At 35.0% G+C, this 22686-nt stretch overlaps 2 protein-coding genes across 8 annotated transcripts in view; both read left to right on the top strand.

Annotated features, from left to right (window-relative positions):
- Positions 1-11503, top strand: part of LOC134651910 (sodium/hydrogen exchanger 3) — an 85352-nt gene extending 73849 nt beyond the window's left edge. The window contains exons 7-20 of one of the 4 annotated variants that reach the window (XM_063507017.1): positions 924-1141; positions 2238-2321; positions 3025-3233; positions 3652-3777; positions 3857-4014; positions 4099-4231; positions 4990-5130; positions 6093-6183; positions 6693-6785; positions 7902-8102; positions 9199-9252; positions 9368-9550; positions 10233-10575; positions 10868-11503. In XM_063507017.1, the coding sequence (XP_063363087.1) occupies positions 924-1141; positions 2238-2321; positions 3025-3233; positions 3652-3777; positions 3857-4014; positions 4099-4231; positions 4990-5130; positions 6093-6183; positions 6693-6785; positions 7902-8102; positions 9199-9252; positions 9368-9550; positions 10233-10575; positions 10868-11060 (2227 nt within the window). In that variant the 3' untranslated portion in view covers positions 11061-11503. Of the gene's footprint in view, positions 1-923; positions 1142-2237; positions 2322-3024; positions 3234-3651; positions 3778-3856; positions 4015-4086; positions 4232-4989; positions 5131-6092; positions 6184-6692; positions 6786-7901; positions 8103-9198; positions 9253-9367; positions 9551-10232; positions 10576-10867 lie in introns of all 4 variants that reach the window. The other 3 variants (XM_063507014.1, XM_063507018.1, XM_063507016.1) reach the window with 3 other exon arrangements.
- Positions 11504-17828: 6325 nt separating this feature from the next.
- LOC134651929 (protein phosphatase 1 regulatory subunit 16A) overlaps positions 17829-22686 on the top strand; it is a 49841-nt gene continuing 44983 nt past the window's right edge. Inside the window, exons 1-2 of one of the 4 annotated variants that reach the window (XM_063507046.1) lie at positions 17829-18099; positions 20831-20923. In XM_063507046.1, coding sequence (XP_063363116.1) covers positions 20844-20923 — 80 coding nt within the window. In that variant the 5' untranslated portion in view covers positions 17829-18099; positions 20831-20843. The remainder of the gene's footprint in view (positions 18100-20830; positions 20924-22686) is intronic. The other 3 variants (XM_063507047.1, XM_063507045.1, XM_063507044.1) reach the window with 3 other exon arrangements.

Here is a 22686-nt window from a genome sequence, read left to right as displayed (position 1 = left end):
TGTTTGCAACAAAGTAACCGACAACAGTCTATTTCATTAGTTTGTAATATGTATTAATAGACGCTAACAGCGTTCCAGAAACAACTTTACTCGTGCATGTAGTTGTGTCCATTCCTATTTCCTGCAGCGATCGTCATCTGGACCAGCTTAAGCGATTAAAACTGTTCCGTCCCCCTTTCTACCCATTTCCTATTTGCCTCGTGCACTAGATGCAATTCCAATCGCTATTATAGAGCCCGTATGAACAACCTCTCAACTGAGTTTGCAGGAAAAAAGTTGAAGGTAGCGAGGGAATATAACCTATTCAGACGAAGCTCTCATTTCACAAGTAGGTACATTTTTAACTGCGAGAAACGGACCATACGACTGAGAGTAAATCTGACACGTATCACTAAAAGTTAACCCTTCTCCATAAAATAAGTCTATACCTAGTTTTTTAGATTGGAATCGCTCGTGCTCGCTAAAACGGTGAGGACACAAAGCCTAAGTGCTGGCTCTGCCGGAATAAAATGCAGCAAACATTGTGAGGGAAATGCGAAATACATGACCTACATACATTCAATAACGGAGGTGGATAGGCGCTTTGATATCTGTGTATAGATGTACAATTTGCGGAAAGTTTCCAAAAAGATTGAAAATATCTGGAATATTTCGCATTTCAAAGGGTTTGTCTACTACTATAATGAAATTTACCAATCACAGCTCGCCGCGATCAACAGGACGAAACAAAACGATAGCTCTAATTCATTAATTATTTTAGGTTGTATAGTAGAAACGATAGCTTCATAACTCAGAAACGCGCATGTGACACCCTTGCTTACTGCGCTCGAGCGCCAAACCTCGACAGAAATGAGCGCCTTTCATCCCTTGGTTAACAATTAATCTACTAAATAATAATCACTAATATCTAGCCTTTTTTTCAGGATAACGTTCTGTGGTATAACAATGAAGAATTACGTGGAAGGCAACATATCGCACAAGTCGCACACAACTATAAAGTACACCATGAAGATGCTCTCTTCATCGTCGGAGACCATCATCTTCATGTTCCTAGGGGTGGCAACGGTGAACAATAACCATGATTGGAACACATGGTTTGTGCTGTTGACCATCTTGTTTTGCTCAGTGTTTCGGATAATAGGTGAGTTGTAATTTGTAATACTGAATGCATATACAGGATGGAATGTTTAACGGGTCAATAAAAGAAGGCATGAAATTCTGTCAACGTAATACTAAAATTATTAAACGATTGATCGATTATTTGTCTTAAAAAATAAAAATCAAACAGCTGTAGGTAGGTATGTACGTACTTATGGCTACTCGTGCTTTCTCTCACTATAGAATAAACATCAAAGTCGCGAGTGTGACAGTGTATATTGTTTTGTACCTAGTGATGTTTTCCAACTTTTTAATTACCCTCATGATCCATTTAAACTGTCCATAAACGTATAATAACCTCATAAACACTTAGTTAACTTTCGTAGTGAGATAATTTATGTGCCTATTTTAATTTAAGTGCCTATTTTTTTTTTAAACTTATGACTTTTGGCATAACTGTTTCTGCAGTGGTTCTTAAACAAGAGCTACTAAATCCCTCTATATTAGATGAAAGTGTGTTAAAATTTTGAACTTAGCCTTCAAAATTTTATTTCGTTTAAGAATACCACTGCTCATAAAGTTTATGGCTCCTCCTAAAAATCCAGCTGCGACCGTCATCCATACGAGTGTAAATGACATTTTTATATTTCAGTCCAAGTTATAAAACTTGTTACTCAACTGCGGAAGAAGGATATGTTATGTGTTTCAAGTGTTTGGTATGCTCAGCGGCAAATATTTGTAGGTAATTTGGCAAAACAACTATAAAATCATCTCATTTTCGTAAAAGTTTGATGTTTACGAGTATTCTGTTTATACTGCAGATTTAGGATCGGTTGCACCAAACCGTCTGTCACCGTTAAAGCGTTCGCTACTATTGTATGGGAAGTTTCGTAAATCTCTGCCGCGTGACGTTGATCAGTCTGTTAACTGTGGTCCCTTAACTTAGCCCGTCAATCAGTCAATTTTGCATTTGGCTCGTACCTATCAGTACCTATATGTATTGGCGCGAGCGAAACGTACTATTACTAAATGACTTCATTCAGATGTCAGTATATGTTCGAATTAGCACCTAAGGGCTTTATTTATACATATAACCAAATGAGTTTCTAAAATGTATTTATTTGCTTTCTTTGTTGCAGGAGTGTACATATTTAGTGCTGTAGCTAATAAGTTTCGATTGCACAAACTGGATAGAGTGGAGAAGTTTGTAATGTCTTATGGCGGTAAGCACTGCATACAAATATCATTCTTATATAAATAAAAAAATAAAAATAAAAAACTTGAATATGTATATAGTAGATTGTTAACCAAGGGGAGAAAGGCACTCATTTCTGCCGAGGTAGAGGTTTCTGTAGAGGTAGTTTAGTCCGAGGCAGAAATGATGCCTTTCACCCGAGTTAATCACTCTACTTTTCATTTCGAATAAGAGGAAAGTAAAATACTTACATGTGATTTTAAAAATCATGGCTGAGTATAAATTTTTATACTGTTTCTCGAGGGTACTTTCAATTAAAAATTTAGGTAAAAGAATCGTTATTTATGGACTGGGGAGTTAGTCAGAATGGAAATTGTGTAACAAATCCATTTAAAACCAAATTTCAATTGTTTATCTTAAAAAAAATTAAAAGTGCAGAAACCTATCACTTTCTGCATGCCTTTTAGAACAACAATGACCCTCTTTCAGAGCATGAGAAATGAAATAGTTATTTTCGATACAAGTGCGAAAAAGAGGAAATTCGAAACGAGTGGCGATAAATTAAAACACGACCGAAGGGAGTGTTTTATATCGACACGAGTTGCGAATTACCTATTCGCACGTGTATCGAACAACGTTTTACAGTACATATGGCACTTTAAAGTTTCGACATACGCACGTGCACTAGTGCGGAAAAGTAGCCCCATTTGTACTGTAAATGTATTTTTCAGGTCTCCGCGGTGCAGTGGCCTTTGCGTTAGTACTTTTGATAGATCCAGCAGTTGTGAAACTACAGCCCATGTTCGTAACCACTACGATAGCTGTAATTTACTTTACGGTGTTTATACAAGGTATCACTATCAAACCGCTGGTGAAAATGCTTAATGTAAAAAGGGCTGAAAAGCGGAAACCTACTATGAATGAAAGGATACACGAAAGGGTAAGTGCTGAGTGTCCAAAAATAAAATCAAGTACAGGGTAGGGTACCAGTAAGTACTGCACGAATGGACTTTTCTTATCTGACAGGGTAGCGCGATTGCCTCTAAGGGTTAGAGGGTTGGACCTTAAAGCCTCTACCCTTATTTCTAGAGTAGACACATTTGCTCCAGCTGAATTTATTATTACTGAACCATTAATACTCTATTTGTAAAATATTTCAGTTATATCTGATACCTTTAAACGAGCAATTCTTGTTTATTTATATATATTTCGGGGATCTCGGAAACGGCTCTAACGATTTCGATGAAATTTGCTATATGGGGGTTTTTGGGGGCGAAAAATCGATCTAGCTAGGTCTTATCTCTGGTCACCCAGATATTGTAAACTAAAAGATCATGAATCGTTTTGTTTTTTTACAGTTCATGGACCACCTGATGGCGGGTATTGAAGATATTTTAGGCAAACACGGTAACCATCACATTAGGGATAAATTCAAGAGATTTGACAACAAGTTTATACGCCCGTTTCTGCTAAGAAATTACCAGGTTAATTAACGTTCTGTCTTTTGAATTATTTTTTAAAAATGTTCAAGTTGTGCTTATTAATTGTATTGTTTATTTTAAGGGCCAAGAACCAAAGATATTAGAGACTTATTCAAAACTCGCAATGAAAGACGCGATAGAATACATGCAAAGAAATGCATCTACCATCGGGAACATTTCTGGTGCGGAATCCATGTCCGCCATATTCAAGAACTACACGAACACCAACTTCAACGCAAGGTAGGATTTTTTATTTCCATGAAAAATTTTAGTATATCATAATGTTAAAAAAACATATGTTTATTGTTTTAGTCCGAGTTTCAGTCAGTTGGATTCGTCGACGTGGAACATAGATATGCAGGAGCTGGAATATAATCCAAGCAAAAAGGACTTGACAGACGCGCGGATTCACCATTTGCTTGCTGAAGAGTTGTGCAAGCCGTATAGACGTGTATGTGTATGTGGCCTTTTAAGCACCCATTTCATTAGGCTAAGAACTAAACCCCGTATATGCAGTTTTAGCTATTCTCTTAAACTTTGTCTTTGAATTTTTATAATACCCTGTTGAAGGTAAGTGCTATTAAAGGAATGTGAATGCGGTTTGCGTAGATATCAGCATTACAATCATATTTATTAAACCCGATATATTTGCTTAGTATAATAACTAACCTTAAGTAGTTTCCAAGATCTTATAGCTTAGCTTGATTTCAATATAGGTATATTTTTGAAGAGCCTCATAATTCAGTAGCTAACTAGCAATATATAATAGATACAAAGCGCACGCCCCAGTTTTTAACTGCCTGCAATACTACTAGTATTGACTATACGTATTAATTGTAATACGTACATTAGGACGATGGTTCGATGGTCAATTTAACCTGTAACCTGATTAAAAGTTTAAATATTGACTCGATATTGATCGTCATAATATAAGAAACCACAAAAGACGTAATATGCCAGTTACTAATTTAGAAACCCTGACACAAATTAAAGTAACGCTTTATTGAATTTAATTAAAATGTCTTGTCAACCACTTCCGTCACTAAAAAAAGAAAGGAATCTGTTTTTACACAAACATCCATACGTCTTTTGTCACCCTGCATTCCCAGTAGGTAGGTACACCCAACTGCAAAAGTGCATAACCACTTTATGTGTCCATGCAATTTACAGTACCTACCACATTGAATGTGCTGCAATGTTCTTGTTGTTTTTCAGCACCGTCGCCTTAGCTACAGCCGGCACGCAGTGAACGACCGTGACCTCGGTACGCAGGTTAACTATAAAACTCACATGAACATTCGACGGCTCGTTGGCGACAGGAAACACCACCATAAACGTAGCAAACGGGGGAACAAGGTACTTACGCCAAAAAAAAACATAATAAATATTGACTATTATATCCAGAGAGAAAAATGGGGACTAATGGGGAGTATGAAGAAGCATGCGTTCGTCCCCTTTCGTCTTAAGTTAGCTATATAGCTAGCAAGCTACAACAGTAACAGAATCTTCATTAGCAAATGTTCATATAAGAATGAGCGCCAGTACGAGTAGCACCAAACACTTAACCCGCCTCTCAATCAAAGTTTAAGTCCTTGAGATGACAGCGGCGTGGTCATATTTAACGTTAAGGGATCGTCCTTTACTTACATCACACAAAATATAGATTTTTTAGACCCCCTCCCTCCCCCATTGTCACACTTTTTCATAGGAAAAGGTTGTTAATACGTACTGTCACACTTGGCATGACCCCCCCCCTCCCCCTGTTGCTGTGACGTAATATGTGGATGAACCCTAATTAGTTAGTTAAATTTTTTAATGCAACCTGCCCTAATTCTTGCGATAGAGTACCTACTAAGATGCTATCTGTCTATTTGAAAGATACAGACGGGGAAGGAAAATACATTACTTAGACATACTTACCTATACTACTTGGAATTTAGATCTATAATATAGGTACTAGCTAAGTACATACTTTTCTTGTGCAAACCTTCTATCCTTCTAATCTTTCCATTCCGGCTGCATCTTGAAAGTCACTGGTCTGTATATGTATTATAGATAATGTGACTTAAAAAATGTCACACAAAAATTACGTAGCACCACTATACTAACATGAGACAACCACAAAGTACGTACGTACCTAATTTTGAACATTTATAAAGGTGACTAGGTATACCCGCGGGTCGAACCAGGCAGGCCCCAACCCCAAGCCTGCCAATTGCCACATTCAATCCGGTTGAATGTACAACCGTACTAAATATTATACTAGTCGTGTTAAAAGTTTGTCTGATAGAAATTCATGTTTCTCTTTTTTTTTTCAGGATGGCAAAAACCATGTCACTTTCCCTGAATTCCAGCAAAACGGTTCCGCTAAACAATTCACGCACGGTAAAAAAAAGTATTATAGATTAGGTACTTATTTTATACTTTATTATTATCACGAGTGTCGATCGCATGCACGTGTGGGTTATAACTATTTGTTTTTATTTCGTTTTAGTTGTTAGAAACACGCCTGACCTATAAAATTCAACCATTATTTTCCTTATTTGCTGAGCACAGATGCTTAGTTATTACATTAGATATTATGAACTTTATTGTCAATCAACCATTAGATATGAAGATAAAATTCCTATACATATAAATTTTACTTAGTTGAATAAAAAAAATACCTCTACATCAATTACATTAAGTATCACTCGTGCACTATAGTTCATATAAGCGCCACATTTTTGTTTTTATAGCATGCAATATTTGTAGTGTACCTACCTACCTACAGCCGATCAAAAGCCACACATTATAAATAATAATTTTAAATAATCGCTCACTTTGCAACAATTCAGTCATTAGGTTTTAACTTTTCGTTTATTCGAAAATGAAATGACAGCCGGACGCGAGTGAATGAAATGAATGATTACCTACAGATTACATAGACGAGGTGCTGCAGGAGGACGACGACCGGGAGCCACGACGCGACGGCGACGACGGCGGTATTACATTCACTGCCAAGTCCCTGCGTAGGTATTCTGCATGAAAACACTTGCACTCACACGTTTGGATTTGAAAATGGAAGCTTTATATTGGTGATCTTATTTTGCCTCGAATCCTTCAAAGCAAAACATACAACTGTAGAATGCTTATGGAAGGGATGTTACGGGCTAGGCTTAGCCTTCTTATATGTTTGTATTGTATAGGTGAACCACAATCTATTGAGGGTGCGCCATGTTGCGGAATTTCACTGGAACTAATTTTTTCATACTACACTGAATTGTCACCCTATACATGAGAATAACAGCGCCCTCTTGACAATTATCATATATTACTGGTCAGGCTATACCACATGAAGAAGTACTATTACTGCAGTTAATAGTGCTACTTTTGGTGATAGAAGCGGCAATCATTATAATATTATAGAATCTTTATATCTATAATATATATTTAGGTCTATATAACTAATACAATACCCTAAGGTCTCAGTAACCTTCTATTATCTTTGCGTATTATTTTCGCAAGGTTCGAGAAAAAGGAAAGGGGTTGAATCGCTTTGAACTCGCGAGGTTTCCGGGTCACCCAAAAGTTGAGCGACAGCTGTTTGAATTCAAGGCGAAGTAGGATCGCAACGTTTTACATACATAATACGGTTTCAGCAAACGAAGTCACTTCACATTCAAATCCGAACACTCCTTAATGTTGTTGAGAAATGTATATTTACAATTTGTTTCGCACTTGTAAGTTTTAACAAAGTAATATAATGTGACTAACGGATTATTTAAACAAGGTATAATTTTATTTGCTGGGCCCTTAACTAATCCTTAATTTGACATGGCTATACCTAACCTTCTGTGAGAATGTGCTGACGTATTTGTGGTGGCATGTTTCGATACTGCATTTGATTTACTCTTCTATTTATTTCTTGTACTTAAACTTTTTTGTTAACAACTACTTAAACATGACGAAGTTCGGTCGATCTGCCACAAATACCGCTGCTCGCTAGCATCATTGACAGTTCGCTAGCTCCTGACTTCCACTCTACTCCGTTTCTGCTTGTTTAATTGTGTTTGATTGTCGTTTTCTTCCCTTCTGGCAACTTCATGTGGCACCGCAATAATCCTCCCTCAACTGGGTATAATCAGCTGGATATAAAGAAGTGAGCCCGACGTCCTCGCATAAAGAGAACAGTAGCTCACTTATTAACCAGCTGGCTAACCTACCCGGGTTCAACCCGCTGAAAGCGAGGATAGTCAAGCAGTACGCTAAAACGCCTGAGGAGATATTGCCTACAGCAGTTGAGAAATCCTTACCGTGGAGAAGGGATCGATCCACGTACAACTTCGGTATGTTTTACAGAGAACACTTATTCAAAATTTCGTGTTATAACTGTATATTTAACTGTTTATTTCCTGTTTGGTTAAAAGTATTAATCGCTGACATTACTTGAATCTCATTGTTGAATTTATTAATAAGTAGAGTAAATATTAGTTTTGTTTCTTAGTACTGTGACTTTATAAACAAGATTTGAAACCGAACTAAGTCTCGTGATGCATACCTACCTGATTCAAATACTTTTGATCATACGAAAAATCTTTCAACGGATTACTGCATGGCATATGTCTACTAAGCAATACTTATTCTACTTAATGTATCTACCGTGTATATTATCACTATAGTTAGGTGGGTATTTATTTTTATTTTAACGCTATTTATATGTGTATTACTGTAAATATCAATTCTCTTCATAGCCCTACCACTTAAGCCAGACGGTTCGTCAGGTACTTCCGCGGTGGTTCCCTATTAGATGGTAGCTTAGTTTGCGACTAAGTTTAATGTTAATATTTCATTTTGACTCACAAATCATAATACGAACAACTCCAACAAAGCAAAACCTTCAACCTCGCCATAATCATCAATATTAGGTCATTTGCAACTTGCGACGAACCGTCTAAGCGAAGTGATAGACCTATTTATTACCTGCGGCAATTGTAATTCAAGTACATTGCATGTATAGTACAGCTCATAGCTTACCTCATAATAATATATGTCTTAGTATAGTATAATACTATATTTATTAACTTAAAATACCTTCTATAATATATATATAAAAGATGTTCCATCCGTCTGCAATATTTACTACACTCTCGCAAACCTATTCATACACTTGCTATGTAAGTACCTACCTAAGTACCTACTATGTAAATATGCTAATAAAAATTAACTTACTTAGACACTTATATCACCATAAAAATATAAAATATATTTAACCAAAATATAACATATACCTATAATATACCGTTTTGTTAACAATGGTTCATATCAAATAAGTAGGTATAGCATGTAAATAGGTTTAAATACTATTAACAATGCTGTTTATTAGCTCCGTTATGAATGCTGCGTGAATGTTTTATTGATTTAAATTGTACATATATGTTTTAGTACCAAACGAGGATATTCTAGAAGAAGATGAAAGAAGAATGTCTGATGATAATGGTAAGAAACAATAATGTAGATGAAAAAAAAATGGAATAGAGGATGGAATATCTGACCGTGTAAAATATTATGTCAAAGAAAATAATTAGTTAAAGAGACGTGAATTTGATTGCAGATACGTATATGCTAGTAGCGGATCAAGCACGCGTGGCAACCCCCACGGCAACGGAAACCATGTTGCCGTGGAAACGAGAGGAAGGGGAGGGTTATTCTGGTGCTTTAAAACAGTCTGAATTTCCTTCCTGGGCATCAAACAAAGAATACTTAGCATATAGCTCGCCGTCGGCAACATTCTTAGGTGAGTCCCAAATTTTAAAATGTACCGAACGTTTTAGCTAGCATTCACTGAGATTTTAATATTTTGAATGTTGACAATGTCGACATGCCTAATTTTATTAAACTTTTGGTCTTCCACGTGTCCTCTAACGCATAATTGCGTCCCTTACATTGGTCTGTCATATGTGAAAAAAGAATTGCAAGATAATGGCGGCTAAATAGTTTATCTATAGTTCCTTTTCGCCTATCTGTTAATTTTCTTGTTACTGTATGAGCAAATATTTAATATTCAAGGCAGATATTTATATTAAGTAATAACAACGATTTCATACCATGTGCACAGTTATTTTTGAGTTATTGCATTTTACTTGCACGTGGATCAATACGCCTTGTACCTATTGTAGTGATTTTTTATGCCTCGCAAATAATATAAAATTCTCCATATCCATATTGAATAGTATAAGAACTTGTAGCGTAGTGCTTATAATTTATAATGGTAGATTATTTATTTTATAGTTGTACATTATATCCAATAATATGTAAATTTAATATAAGATTTCAATCAATATAAACCATGTCCTGCACTATCGTATTTACATCATGTATTTAATGACTTCTATTGATACCTAGCCTTCGACATACCAACATATTCTCATTTGATTTTTTCTCTTTTCCCCCTCCACCTTATCATTCATGCTCACTAGGAGGTATAGAGAAGCCAAAACATCCAAAATCTATCATAGGTTTATTCCGAAGAGAGAGCTCAAGCTCAACCCAGGCTGGAGACGCGGTAGCGTCGGACTCTGAAGGAAATAAGCCCGAGTATTCAAAGGGAGAGAGCTTCTCCTGTAAAGATCCGTTCAACCAGCCAAGACAAGGTCCTAGTATGCTGTCGAAAAGGAGCACTAGCCTCGGAGGGCCTTCAGTGCTTATGATGGAGGATGTGGCCCACTCTGATCCACTGGGTGCATCTACTCGACCTGCGAGCATCATGCAAGGGCCTCACCGTGGCCAATGCCGGAGGGGATCCATGTTGGAATTAACTGGGTATGTATGGATTTCATCTTTGTTGTGAATAATTTTAGTTTGTTTGTGTGTGTGGCTTTATCAACTTTTGGTTTGTGTCATAAGTTTTATAAAATCTTCTAGTATCCTTACCATCATCCTGACATGTAACGATTTTTCTGTGACGTCTTATTGAGTTTTCGTCAAATCAGTAGCTATTTATGTCCTTTATCATTAGCCTTTGTTTGATCTAAAACTGAACTACCGCATCTGTGTAAAGTATATGTATAAAAACGACCTTATATACTTAAATTATTTTTTGTAATAATTTCAGGTCAATGTCCCGCGACGCAATCACAGAAGAAAAGTGTAGCAAATCATTACCCGAGAGTGAACGTATGGGCGTGCGGCGGCTTCCTCTAGGCCAACAAAGCCTGCCGCGGGAGCCCTTCATCCGGCAACTAACAATGGCCTCAACCCTTCTAACTAGTTCATCAGACTCCGACTCCTCGGATGAAGGCACCTGAGTGCGCCGCCGTGGTGACCACGATCGGTTGCCACTCCTTAAATACAAGACACTTGAATGAGTGAATGAAACTCATCACATTTTACCTTATCTGTGCTGTGAATATGTGGTGTAAAAAGTAAGATTTATAGGATGCGCGCTAAAACCAATGTATATTTTTTATGAAAGCGTTATTGTATAGGTACTTTATGTAGATAAATGCTGTGTATTTAAATTATATTCTCTATACTTTACAATAGCTTACAATAAACAAATCTTCAATGTCCTACTGGAAACATGACAAAATACCTATGTAAATAAATACCTCATCATACCTATCATGACCGAGTATATCTAATACATAGGTGAACTGTACCTATTGCCTCAAAACTACAGGATGTTTGTCAGAAGACTCTACTTCCATAATCCTATTTTTTACTAGAACGTACGAAAAATTTAATTGATAATTCAAACTCTCATTAGAACCTTATAAATTTGAAAAAGATGACCTCTATATATATTTTGTAACAATGTTAGACAGATTGTATAGCACTGGCGGTACACGGCGAAAATCAGTAAAATGCTGCAAATGATGTTAAAGGTATGAAAATCGGTACGATAGATCTTTAGGACATTTGAATCATTTTAACCTGAAGCACCAACAAATAAAAAAAACGAGAGGAGTTATGACGTCATCTTTTTTTGTATGGAATTTAAAAAAAAAATGGTTTAGAAACCTATCGTGTGTAGTATTAAACGAAAGGGCTTTCTGAACCGATTCTAAAAATATATCACATCATTACATTTCAGTATTTTTTTTTTAATTATAATAAAAATAATTTTCAAAACATACCAAGTTTGGGCTTCTCCAGATAGAATATCGTTCAATATTTTTTTGTAAAATATACCTCAAATTATAGGTAATATCTAACCTTAATAAAGAAATTTTGAAAATGTTAACATTTTGTATCTTTTTTAATTTTTTAAATTTTACAAAGTGTGATCTATGAATCTCCCAATTAAATATTTAATAAGAAAACATAAAATTAATATATAACGGATTTTTCAGAAAGTTGCTTATGTCTCGGAATATATAAGTCGTGGTAAAAATTGTCTATGTAATAATTAATTGAAAAAACTCACCTTTAATGCCCCCCGCTTTTCCCGAGTTCTCCACCCCCCACTCATCAGAACTTTTTCTTATAGCTTAGACATTACCAAAGGCACATGTATACCAAATTTCAATGCTCTTATTTTACCCGAATGACATTATACTCGTATTGAGTAATACGGCAGGGCTATTATTACACTTTGTGAAATTTAAAAAATTCAAAAAAATACTAAATGTAAATATTTTCAAAATTGCTTTATTAGGCTTAGATATGAGGATATTAGCTATAATTTGAGGCATACTTTACAAAAAAATATTGAACGGTATTGTATCTGGAGAAGCCCAAACTTGGTATGTTTGGAAAATTATTTTTATTATAATTTAAAAAAAAATACTGAAATGTAATGATGTAATATATTTTTAGAATCGGCTCAGAAAGCCTTTTGTTTAATACCACACATGATAGGTTTCTTAACAATTTTTTTTAAATTCCATACAAAAAAAGATGACGTCATGACTCCCCTCGTTTTTTTTTATTTGTTGGTGCTTCGGGTCAAATTATTTCAGATGTCCTAAAGATCAATCGTACCGATTTTCATACCTTTAACACCATTTGCAGCGTTTTTTTCGTGAGCCGCCAGTGCTAGTAGGATATCCAGTCATCCTAATGCTTTATTAGTACCTATTTGCAACGGGTAGGGTAGATATAAATGAGTCCTTCATGTCCTTCAATAGCCATTAGAGTCCTAGTTTATTTTTAACATAAACAATACTCGCAGGAGGTACTGGAGTAGATAATGTAGCCGTTATTTTGTAATCGTCAATCAGACCAAAGTTCACAACTTTGACAGGTATTATGGCCATCTTAAGACATAATTTGTACAATTTATTGCATGTACCTCCAATATTACTGTAGATATTAGGTATAAACATTTAATGCTGTGATTGTAAATTGACAAGTTCGCGCCAATTGAAATACATTTCCCCTCACACCCCAAATACCCGATAATATATATAACTGTATTAAGGTTACTGTAAGCTTTTGACTGTTGTTCTGTTTAGTGTAGGGTATTCTCCAAATTGTAGTTTAATAATACTTAAGATTAGAAAAATACCTCTTTCTTTGTACATGATATCTATTCAACAACATATGATTTTTTTCTTAAAAAATTGATAATACGAACATGTATTAAAATGTTAAGGAATGAAGCGTAGGGAAATAATGAATGGGGCCAATATTAACGCTACGGCTCTGTTAAGTTACCTTTTTAAATGGTTCTTACAATGGATGAATGGAAAGATCTGGACAAGTTTCTAAGTCTTATTATACAAGACAGCTAAAATATCGTAATCATTGTTTTATAGTAAATACATTTTAAGTTTTGTTACATTTTGGTATAATTGATGTCCTCTTTAACATTGTCATAGTTTTTAAGTTGTTATACAATTTTGATTTAAATATGTAGTAAGTTACAGCGAGCACATATTATTTTATTATTGCATGTACTTATGTTATCATCAAATCATTCCAAAGTCTCAATACTTGGACAGTATTAACCAAAATTTAATTAATTTAATTGAATTCTGTATAGATACTTAAATAATTTCTTGTAAATATGTTATGTACCTATACTCAAAGTGTTAAATTGTTATTTAGATGCTTAACTGTTTAATATAAAATTTACTGTATCTTACATAATTATGTAGCCCAGCTAATGGGTTAACTTTTATAGCATTACCTAGGTATCAGTTTTTTTAAGTTTAAGTGTAAGGAAATTCTAGTTAAATCCTACTTGTTATACTATACTGATATATTATAAAGATGACGCATTGACTGGGCTAATTCACAAAAATTGCATTTTGTAAATTGTATGTAGTTAATACTTAAGTAAATTAGTACAATAATAGCGGTTTAATACTAAACTAACCTATTAATCTTTTAAAAATAAGATTTTTAGGTATTTAACTTTTAGATTTTGTTTATGTGTAGACATTAAAAAGTTTAATATAATTGTACTCCAGCAAATCATTACACCTATTTATGTTGATGAATGGTTTATTAAAGTTAAACCAAGACAAGTCTGCAACGATTTTGATAGTGTTATTTAAACGTAATAATTTCATAGACCTATTATATAGAAGTTTGACGTTTAAAATAACACTTGCACTGCGTGTGCTATCAAAATCATTGCAGATTGCAGACTTATCTTGATCTAACTCTAACTCCCTAATACAGGATTCAGGTATAAACATTTTTTTTATTGATTTGACATTGATTGGCATGATATCATTAATATCAAATTAATGTCATTTTTAGGGTTCCGTACCCAAAGGGTAAAAACGGGACCCTATTACTAAGACTCCGCTGTCCGTCTGTCACCAGGCTGTATCTCACGAAACGTGATAGTTGAAATTTTCACAGATGATGTATTTCTATTGCCGCTATAACAAAAAATACTAAAAACAGAATAAAATAAAGATTTAAGTGGGGCTCCCATACAACAAACATGATTTTTGACTGAAGTTAGCAACGTCGGGCGGGGTCAGTACTTGGATGGGTGACCGTTTTTTTGCTTGTTTTTTTTGCTTGTTTTGCTCTATTTTTTGTTGATGGTGCGGAACCCTCCGTGCGCGAGTCCGACTCGCACTTGGCCGGTTTTTGTAATAATCTGAATCTTGTTACTCTTGTTAGGGCCTGGAATAGGGAATATATTTCCTCAACATATGTAGGTAGGTATACGTAGGTACTTTTATGTTTGAAAATTAGTTTAGCACAATGCTTCCTTTGTTGAAGGGAAATATTTTGCTAGGTACCACTAGCAGCGCTGTTTTAATGTATTGATTTGAGTGTTGTAAATAATCGTATTTATGGGTATGACTGATCTTTACAACGCTGCGTAAGAGAAAAGTGAACACCCATTATACAAACTGTTACTTTCATGCAACATTAAAGTAAAACTAGGCCGGTGGCCATAACATAGGCTGGTCTCGTGAAATATGGAATTAGTCGGCACGGAAAAATATAAGAACATTAAACTAGGGAACGGTGGTAAGAAGTGTCCTATTTGTTAATTTTTCAAAAAAATAAGGGTCTAAATCTCTGATTTTAAAGGCTGTGTATTTTGCCGATTTACCATCTATTTTAATAAAAGTAATACCAATATTAAAATCGACATTCAAATGTGAGTGGCTTTCATTTAAAAAGTGGTTTAACGTTTAACTTCTACTCTACAGTATGCGATAATCTTAAGTCATCAGTAAATTAATAATAGGTAAGTGATAATTGTAACAATGTAGATAACATCGACAATAGTGTAGTGTATTCATTTCACGACTGATTGAGTTGTTTAAATGTGAACATTGTACCTACTTAATGTTTAGTAGTTAGTGAATGATAGTAACAAATTCAATTGAGTTTATTTATTCTTAAATTACTGCGACTGTAAATCAAGTTGAGGTAATTAAAAAAAAAATCAAAATTTTCATGTTTCTAAATTGAATGAAAGGCATATTTTAATGCAGTAATAAAGTTTTACTATATGGTGTGTCAATTGAAAACATAATAGTGCCTAGGCTTAAATCTACACCGCTCATTGTTTAAATTGTTAAAAAATAGTGGATTATGTAAAAAAGAATAAAGATTATGACTGGATTTTATTGTTTTCTTCATGGGGTTCAAAAGTAAATAACTGCCATATATTATACTTCATACAGAGTATAAAAAACAATAAAATTTTGTGATATATACTTGGTCAACCAGATCTTGACAGTAGAAAAAGGTGGCAAATTTGAAAAATGTAGGCGCGAAGGGATGTCGTCCCATAGAAAATTTAAATTTCGCGCCTTTTTTTACTGGCATGATTTGGTTGACCAGCTATAATTTAGCCTTTCAAGTGGCATAAGTACCTGGGCGTTTTTTTTTGTTGTCCCAAACACTTTTTTTTTTAATTTGTGATTTTTTATGTTAGTTCTACTCAGAATCACGAGCTCTTTCTATCCTAATAGGAGAAAAAAAGTGTCCCAAAATATCCATACATTTTTCGATCTTTCCATTACGCGACCACCATACAAAGTCTATGAAAAATTGTGACGGAATGGAAATAAAAACCTTAGGACACTTTTTTTCTCCTATTAGGATAGAAAGAGCTCGTGATTCTGAGTAGAAATAACGTAAAAAAACCCAAATTTGAAAAAAAGTGTTTGGGACAACAAAAAAAAACGCCCACCTGCGTCATTTTTGAGTTGTTCGAATTTCAATTTTATTTAAAGGTTAAAACAATCATTTATTTACAAACAAGATATATACAGTGTATTACTAAAAGAAATTAAAAACTAGCTTAAATCTAAAATAGGCCCTTGAGGCATTGCACCAAGGATGCTGGCGACATTTCCTCGCTGTATCGCAATGCTGATACGTTGTGCGAGGTAGCCGCCAGCTCTTCGGTCACCAGTTACGTCAACCAGACGCTTCGCGATTTCTGCGAAAAACTTATGCGCGCTGGGACCCCATGGACCTAGAGTTTCAACTCCAAATGGTACAAAATGGTACTCTCTACCGAGGCTCTTATATTTGTTACGTTTTAAAATTTCGGCGCTTTCCGCCGCCCCGCCCGCTTTTACATTAGTCCGTTTATTTTAATTAATCAAATTTCAAACTTAAATGTGTTAAATTGTCCGGGAGCCGGTTCCTGCCACTTCCAAAAATAAATGATTTGATTTGATTTGACTTTAAGGGTTAGTCACCTGACCTACAAGTGTACTACCTACCTACCTACATAACATAGCTAAACGCAACTAATATGCCTTCATAAATTGTGTGTCAATGTAGGTACGAATAAAATAAATGTTTACCTCAATTAAATACAGTATGTTGGACCTTTACAAGTGACATACCTAAAAAATAAAATAAAGCTGGAAACAAATTATCGGACGCGGCTGACGCGCGCGACATAAAAGTGTGCACAGTCAGGAACATCCAGCGCGCCAGATTTCTGTCGGATGTCCGAAGGCTCAAGGTTACGTCCACGGCTTACCTCCGATAGTTTGCACAGTTCAGTGTATATTCATTATCTAGATACCTATAAGTCGCGGCTGTGAGCTGCGTCCGTCAGCCGCTTCCGATAATTTGTTTCCAGCTTAATCTTGAAAGAACCGGCCAAGTGCAAGTCAATACTCGCATGTGCCTCGTCAGTTTTGTATCACCACCATGTTTACAATGTCTTCATTTTTAGGGTTCCGTACCAAAATAGCAATAAAACCGGCCAAGATGTCGGGCCATACTCAGTGTAAGTATGTATCAATCATGTACTTAACAACCAAAAGGCAGTACACGTAAAAGTACACATCACTTCGGTGTGTATGCGGGTCATCGCTATTTACGTGCATAGCGCTGTCACTCTCCCGAGCAACAAGCGAATTCGTATTAGACTCTAATAATTAGAGTGATAACCGCGTAAAAACGATGTAAATATGCTCAACCTGTAGGTGGCAGCACTTACAAAACTGCCTCTTTCGTGCTCTTCTAGCACTTCTGCCATAGATGGCGATAATGTCGCGTTATATTTTATTTACAATTCGTTTCTGCAGTGTGGTGTACATTGCACATTGTGTGAGATCTGTGATTTTGAGCTGGCAACTACAGCTTATCATTTATTCATTCATTCATTCATTCATGTCAACAAATTTTATTGTGGCAACATTCAATAAACGATGTTTCGTGCCGCTCGCATTGTCTTGTGATTTTTCTCCTTGTTTATAATTTTCACGAAAATAACGGAAAATGAAACATAACTGTAAAGTTTTATGTTAGACAATAAGTAAATATAAGTACGTAATTTATTTTGCCGTGACCTCTTAAGCTGTAATTTTTCCTAAGCTGTTTATCATGTGTGGCGAATGTGTCAAGATTAGAAAGAAACATACTTTTGCATCGTAATACGGATAAATAGCGGTAAGTAGTGTAACAAGTAATATAAAACAAACACCCAAATTGTATTTTTTGTAGGTTACACTTTATTTGTACCTAGTTTGCTGTGTAAAAGTGGTTTCAGTTGAAAAGTTCTTATCTAGGTGCCTTTCTAAATCTCACTTGTTTTTAATTTCTTTTTCACCTTGTTTTGAATGTGCGCTATTAGTTAGCCCGAAAAGATTCTAATAAGATTAGCGTTAGGTATTGAACTATCATGGCTACTGATATCTTATCAGTCCAGTTATCAAAGGGACACTACATCACGTTTTCTCCTGTTGTATATTACTTATTCTCTTAAATATTTGTTTATCACTTTTTATATTTTCTTTTAGTTTATTAGTGTGACAGGTAAAAATAAATGAAGTTAAATGAAATGAAATTTGAAATTGATTAAATTTTTGAGGTGCTAATTAGGTACATTATATGTGTATTTTTTCTATACAATTATGATACTTTACTGCTACTGTAAATACAACTCAAAATAAGAAAGGCTTTAATAATAATAATAATAAATACAACTCAAAACGTACAACATTGCAACAACAACTTCGGAGCACTGTTGTATTATTATGATCCACAAAATCATAGGATTTGTTATTTGGGTGTATTTTTTATGCATTGAGTTCAAAACAATACTCAATATCCATATGTAAAGCGGAATCAGTTTTATCTATATACTATTATTATGATTAGTACTATTTCATACTCATAATTTATGTTTCTTGGCTTTTTGAAATATACAAATACAAATACAAATACAAATATCTTTATTTCGCTTTAAAATGTGGTACAAAAAGATGTTATAAAAATATGTCGTGGTCACACACATTCCACCAGAAGCTGGCATGCAAAACTATTCTAGAAACTACCTAAATATAAAAAGAAGCATGCAACGGTACGTACTTAGAGTACTTAAATCTAACAATCTATTGCACTTATATCTAGCGTATTACTAAAATGTCAAAATTACAATTAAATTATATCATAAAATGTCAAGTTTGATGTCTAAAGTAATCAAAATATTCTTCAACAGAGTAAAAACATTCTTGAATGAGCCAGTTCTTAAGTTTACGCTTAAATAAACTAATAGGCAAATCTTTAATGTCATCATGTAGGCAATTAAATATGTCAATGGACTTACAATATGCATTATTGCTGTACAATTGTGTCTTACGGCCAGGACCAGCGAGACGATTTGGGTACCTTGTAGGAAAGTTGCATATATCTTTGAATGTTTTGAAGAGTTCTGGGTGGGCCTTGACGAATAAACAAACTTCATAAATATAGATACACGGCACAGTCAATAAATTCAGGTCTATAAATAGCGGCCTACAAGATGTTAAGACGTCTACGTTACAGATCGCCCTGATGCACTGTTTTTGTGCTAAAAGTGCGCGTCTTGCATGGATTGAATTTCCCCAGAGGAGAACGCCGTATCTGAGGAGTGAGCAAACATAGCCGTGATAGGCCTGTATTGCGGTCTGCTTGGTGCTAATTTTAGCCAATTTCCAAAGAGCATACGCAAACGTGTTAATTTTACTACACAATTTATTAATATGCTCACCCCAAGAACATCTGTCATCTAAACAAATGCCTAAAAACATAGTCTGACTTGATTCTGTTATCACCTGATCTGCGAAAGTTACAGTCAGTTGTTGCTTTTTGCCATTTCTATTTATAAACTGGACAAATGTGGTTTTTGATAGATTTACTTGAAGGTTGTTGCTATGTAACCAGTTTATTACATCAGCGATTATTTTGTTTATGTTATTATTGTACGTTTTGTCATCACTACATGGTATGACGACCGATAGGTCATCCGCGAAGAGTATACACTCAAAATTTATCGCATTCGGTAGGTCGTTAATGTACAGTAGAAAGAGCAGAGGACCCAGGATACTCCCCTGCGGTACGCCGACCTTGTTTACTCTCGTGGAAGACCTGTAAACCTCATAACTTATAACTTCTATAACTTCTATATATTCAAATATTTATTCATAAATGAATGAAACTTTTATGACGGATTGTAATATATATATGGCTAAACAGAATTGGACAGTGTTATGGAATAGCAAACTAAGCGCTAGCGAACTAACTGTCGCTTGATCGCTTATTTCATAACACTGTCCAATTGTATAAACATAAAAGTAAATCACAGAGATTGTGAGTAGAATTTTATTTTTTTATACTAATCAGGCTCTTTTTCCTAATAGTCTGTTAAGACATTAGGCTCATGTTCAGTTTATGCTCAAGTTGCACTACGGTTAATATGACTGTAGCTGATTGAAAGCGTAATATGAAAGTACCTTAAATATTGCAGTTTGTATGACGTACAGTCAGCAGTAGATGTTGCTAAGCGGGCAAGGTGTTCACAATTACCTTGACACGCTCTTATTCCCTTAACAATAAAGTCGCGTCAAGATCATTTGAACACCTCGCCCGCTTAGCAACTTCTGCTGCTGACTGTACTAGGAAGTTGTAAATTGTTGGTTTAGAAACAATGTGTTATTTGCCTTTTATTTTATTTACTAATGAATCAGTTTTGTTAAGTGCTATGTCAGGCTCCTAAGCCTCTGTATGCTTGCAATAATTCCAGATTTATTGTGATCGCCACCAACTATGATTCTCGGTCAAGCCCTGTAGCTTCAAGTAGCTACAGGATTTTTTAGATCTACAGAAACTTTACTCTACTAATCAGATGACTTATTCCCAGGAGGCGCTACAAAATGGAGCACTCGGACCTGGTGTCTGAGATGGCTCAGGTGGAGCACCTCACCACACAGGAGAGGCTCCATCTAGCGAGGAGGTAAGTCAAATTAAAGTTACAACAATGTTTAGACTTAGTGTATGGCTTGAGTGGACGCTCGAGTGGTGGGTGTGCATGTTAAACGAATGCAAGCTTATAGGAGCGGCCTTAGTGCACGCTGCTCAAATTACTTGTGAGTCCAACGCCACGCTGCACGCCCCTCCTACCGTTCCGCTTCGAGCGTCCACTCAGGCCTTACACTTAGAAAAAGTTAACTGACAGTTGAAAAATTATTTTGCACCTAGCTTCTGCCGCTAGTCAGTCTGCATGATAAAAGCTATCCTTCATCCTTTGTTAAACCTCAAACTATTTCCATACTAAATTTCACCTAAATTGGTTCAGGGGTTTAAGTGTGAAGACAGACAAGCTACTTTCGCATTATAATATTAGTAGGGTAGCAAGCATTTTCTTCACTAAAATATTTATGCTAAGGAATAGTCAGTACAGCCTAAAAATTAAAATAACATTAATAAAATTAATAGGTCCACTCTATACCATAATGTGGTAATCTGACTAAATACACATCCGCAAATATCATTTTCTTATTATAAATATCAGTGTAGAGGTATGCAAAAATGCAATAATGTTTTATTATTTTTAACTACCTACAATATATTGTTTTTTTTTATATGTATTTAACATTTTAGTTTTGTCAGTCTAAAATATCTAAAAATGAATGAACTATTACATACTGTTTGAGTATTTGGTTATTATTACAACTATGTTTACAAAATACCATCCTATAATTGCAGTCGATACTATAAATATGTAACACATACATATGTGATATTGACTGAACATACCATACATAGTTCATAATATTGTCGATCCTAGAAACAATAACAAACAACGCAACTTGAACGAGTGAATGTCAAGTTTAATTTATCATAAGTCAGTGATCATAATTAACAATATGAAGCAGGTATACAGTAATTAAACTGGGCTTACTATTATATTATATTATTGCGAAATTTGCTTTGCTTTGTCGTTGCTGTTAATTTGATAAGCTTCATAAGCTACAAAAAACATTATAAAACTAAGGGATTCAGATCGAAGGTCATTGGCGTGGGGGTCCCTTTAAGAATTGTACCTATTCATGATTTGGTTGGCAACCTTAAAAGTAATACACGATGAAAGCATAAGGAATACACTAACGGCGTTAGATACCATAGTCGCATCATCCACATCAAACTGACTTTTCATAATACTTTACATAGACCTAATCATACCGTGCAAACAATTTTTATGGTTCCGTACCAAAAAAGGACAAAAGGAACTCTTATTTATTAAGCAAATACGTCTGGAAGCGATGTACGATGTACTAAAGAAACAATGTAAAAAATCACCGCTTAGGGCAAACGTCGAACTTGCGACCTGTTAAGTTGAGAGTGTCGCTGTTAGTACTTATTCCAAAAATAGTACCACTTTACGTACATTTCCTACCGATTTCAAGCTCATCAACGCAGGTTTGCTTGCATACATAAAAGGTAGGACGAGATCCATTATCTTTCACTAAATAGTATGTTTGTTGCCGAATTACCGTGGGACCTGGGCATTATTACACAGTTGTGAATGATGCAATTACTCCATAATTACCTGACTTCAAAGTATACATTGTAATGTTTACAAACAGAAATTTATCTTCCCCGTTTTATGTGTTTATAAGTCATCAAGTTTCCCGTGAATCATTTGCGAAAGTTTATTATCGTTTTATAATAACTGAACTTTTCGACTTCAAAGTTCGCATTAATGAGAACATTTAG

This window comes from Cydia amplana, chromosome 11 (assembly GCF_948474715.1).
Source record: "Cydia amplana chromosome 11, ilCydAmpl1.1, whole genome shotgun sequence".
NCBI lineage: Eukaryota > Metazoa > Arthropoda > Insecta > Lepidoptera > Tortricidae > Cydia > Cydia amplana.
This window is presented reverse-complemented; position numbering and strand designations above follow the sequence as displayed.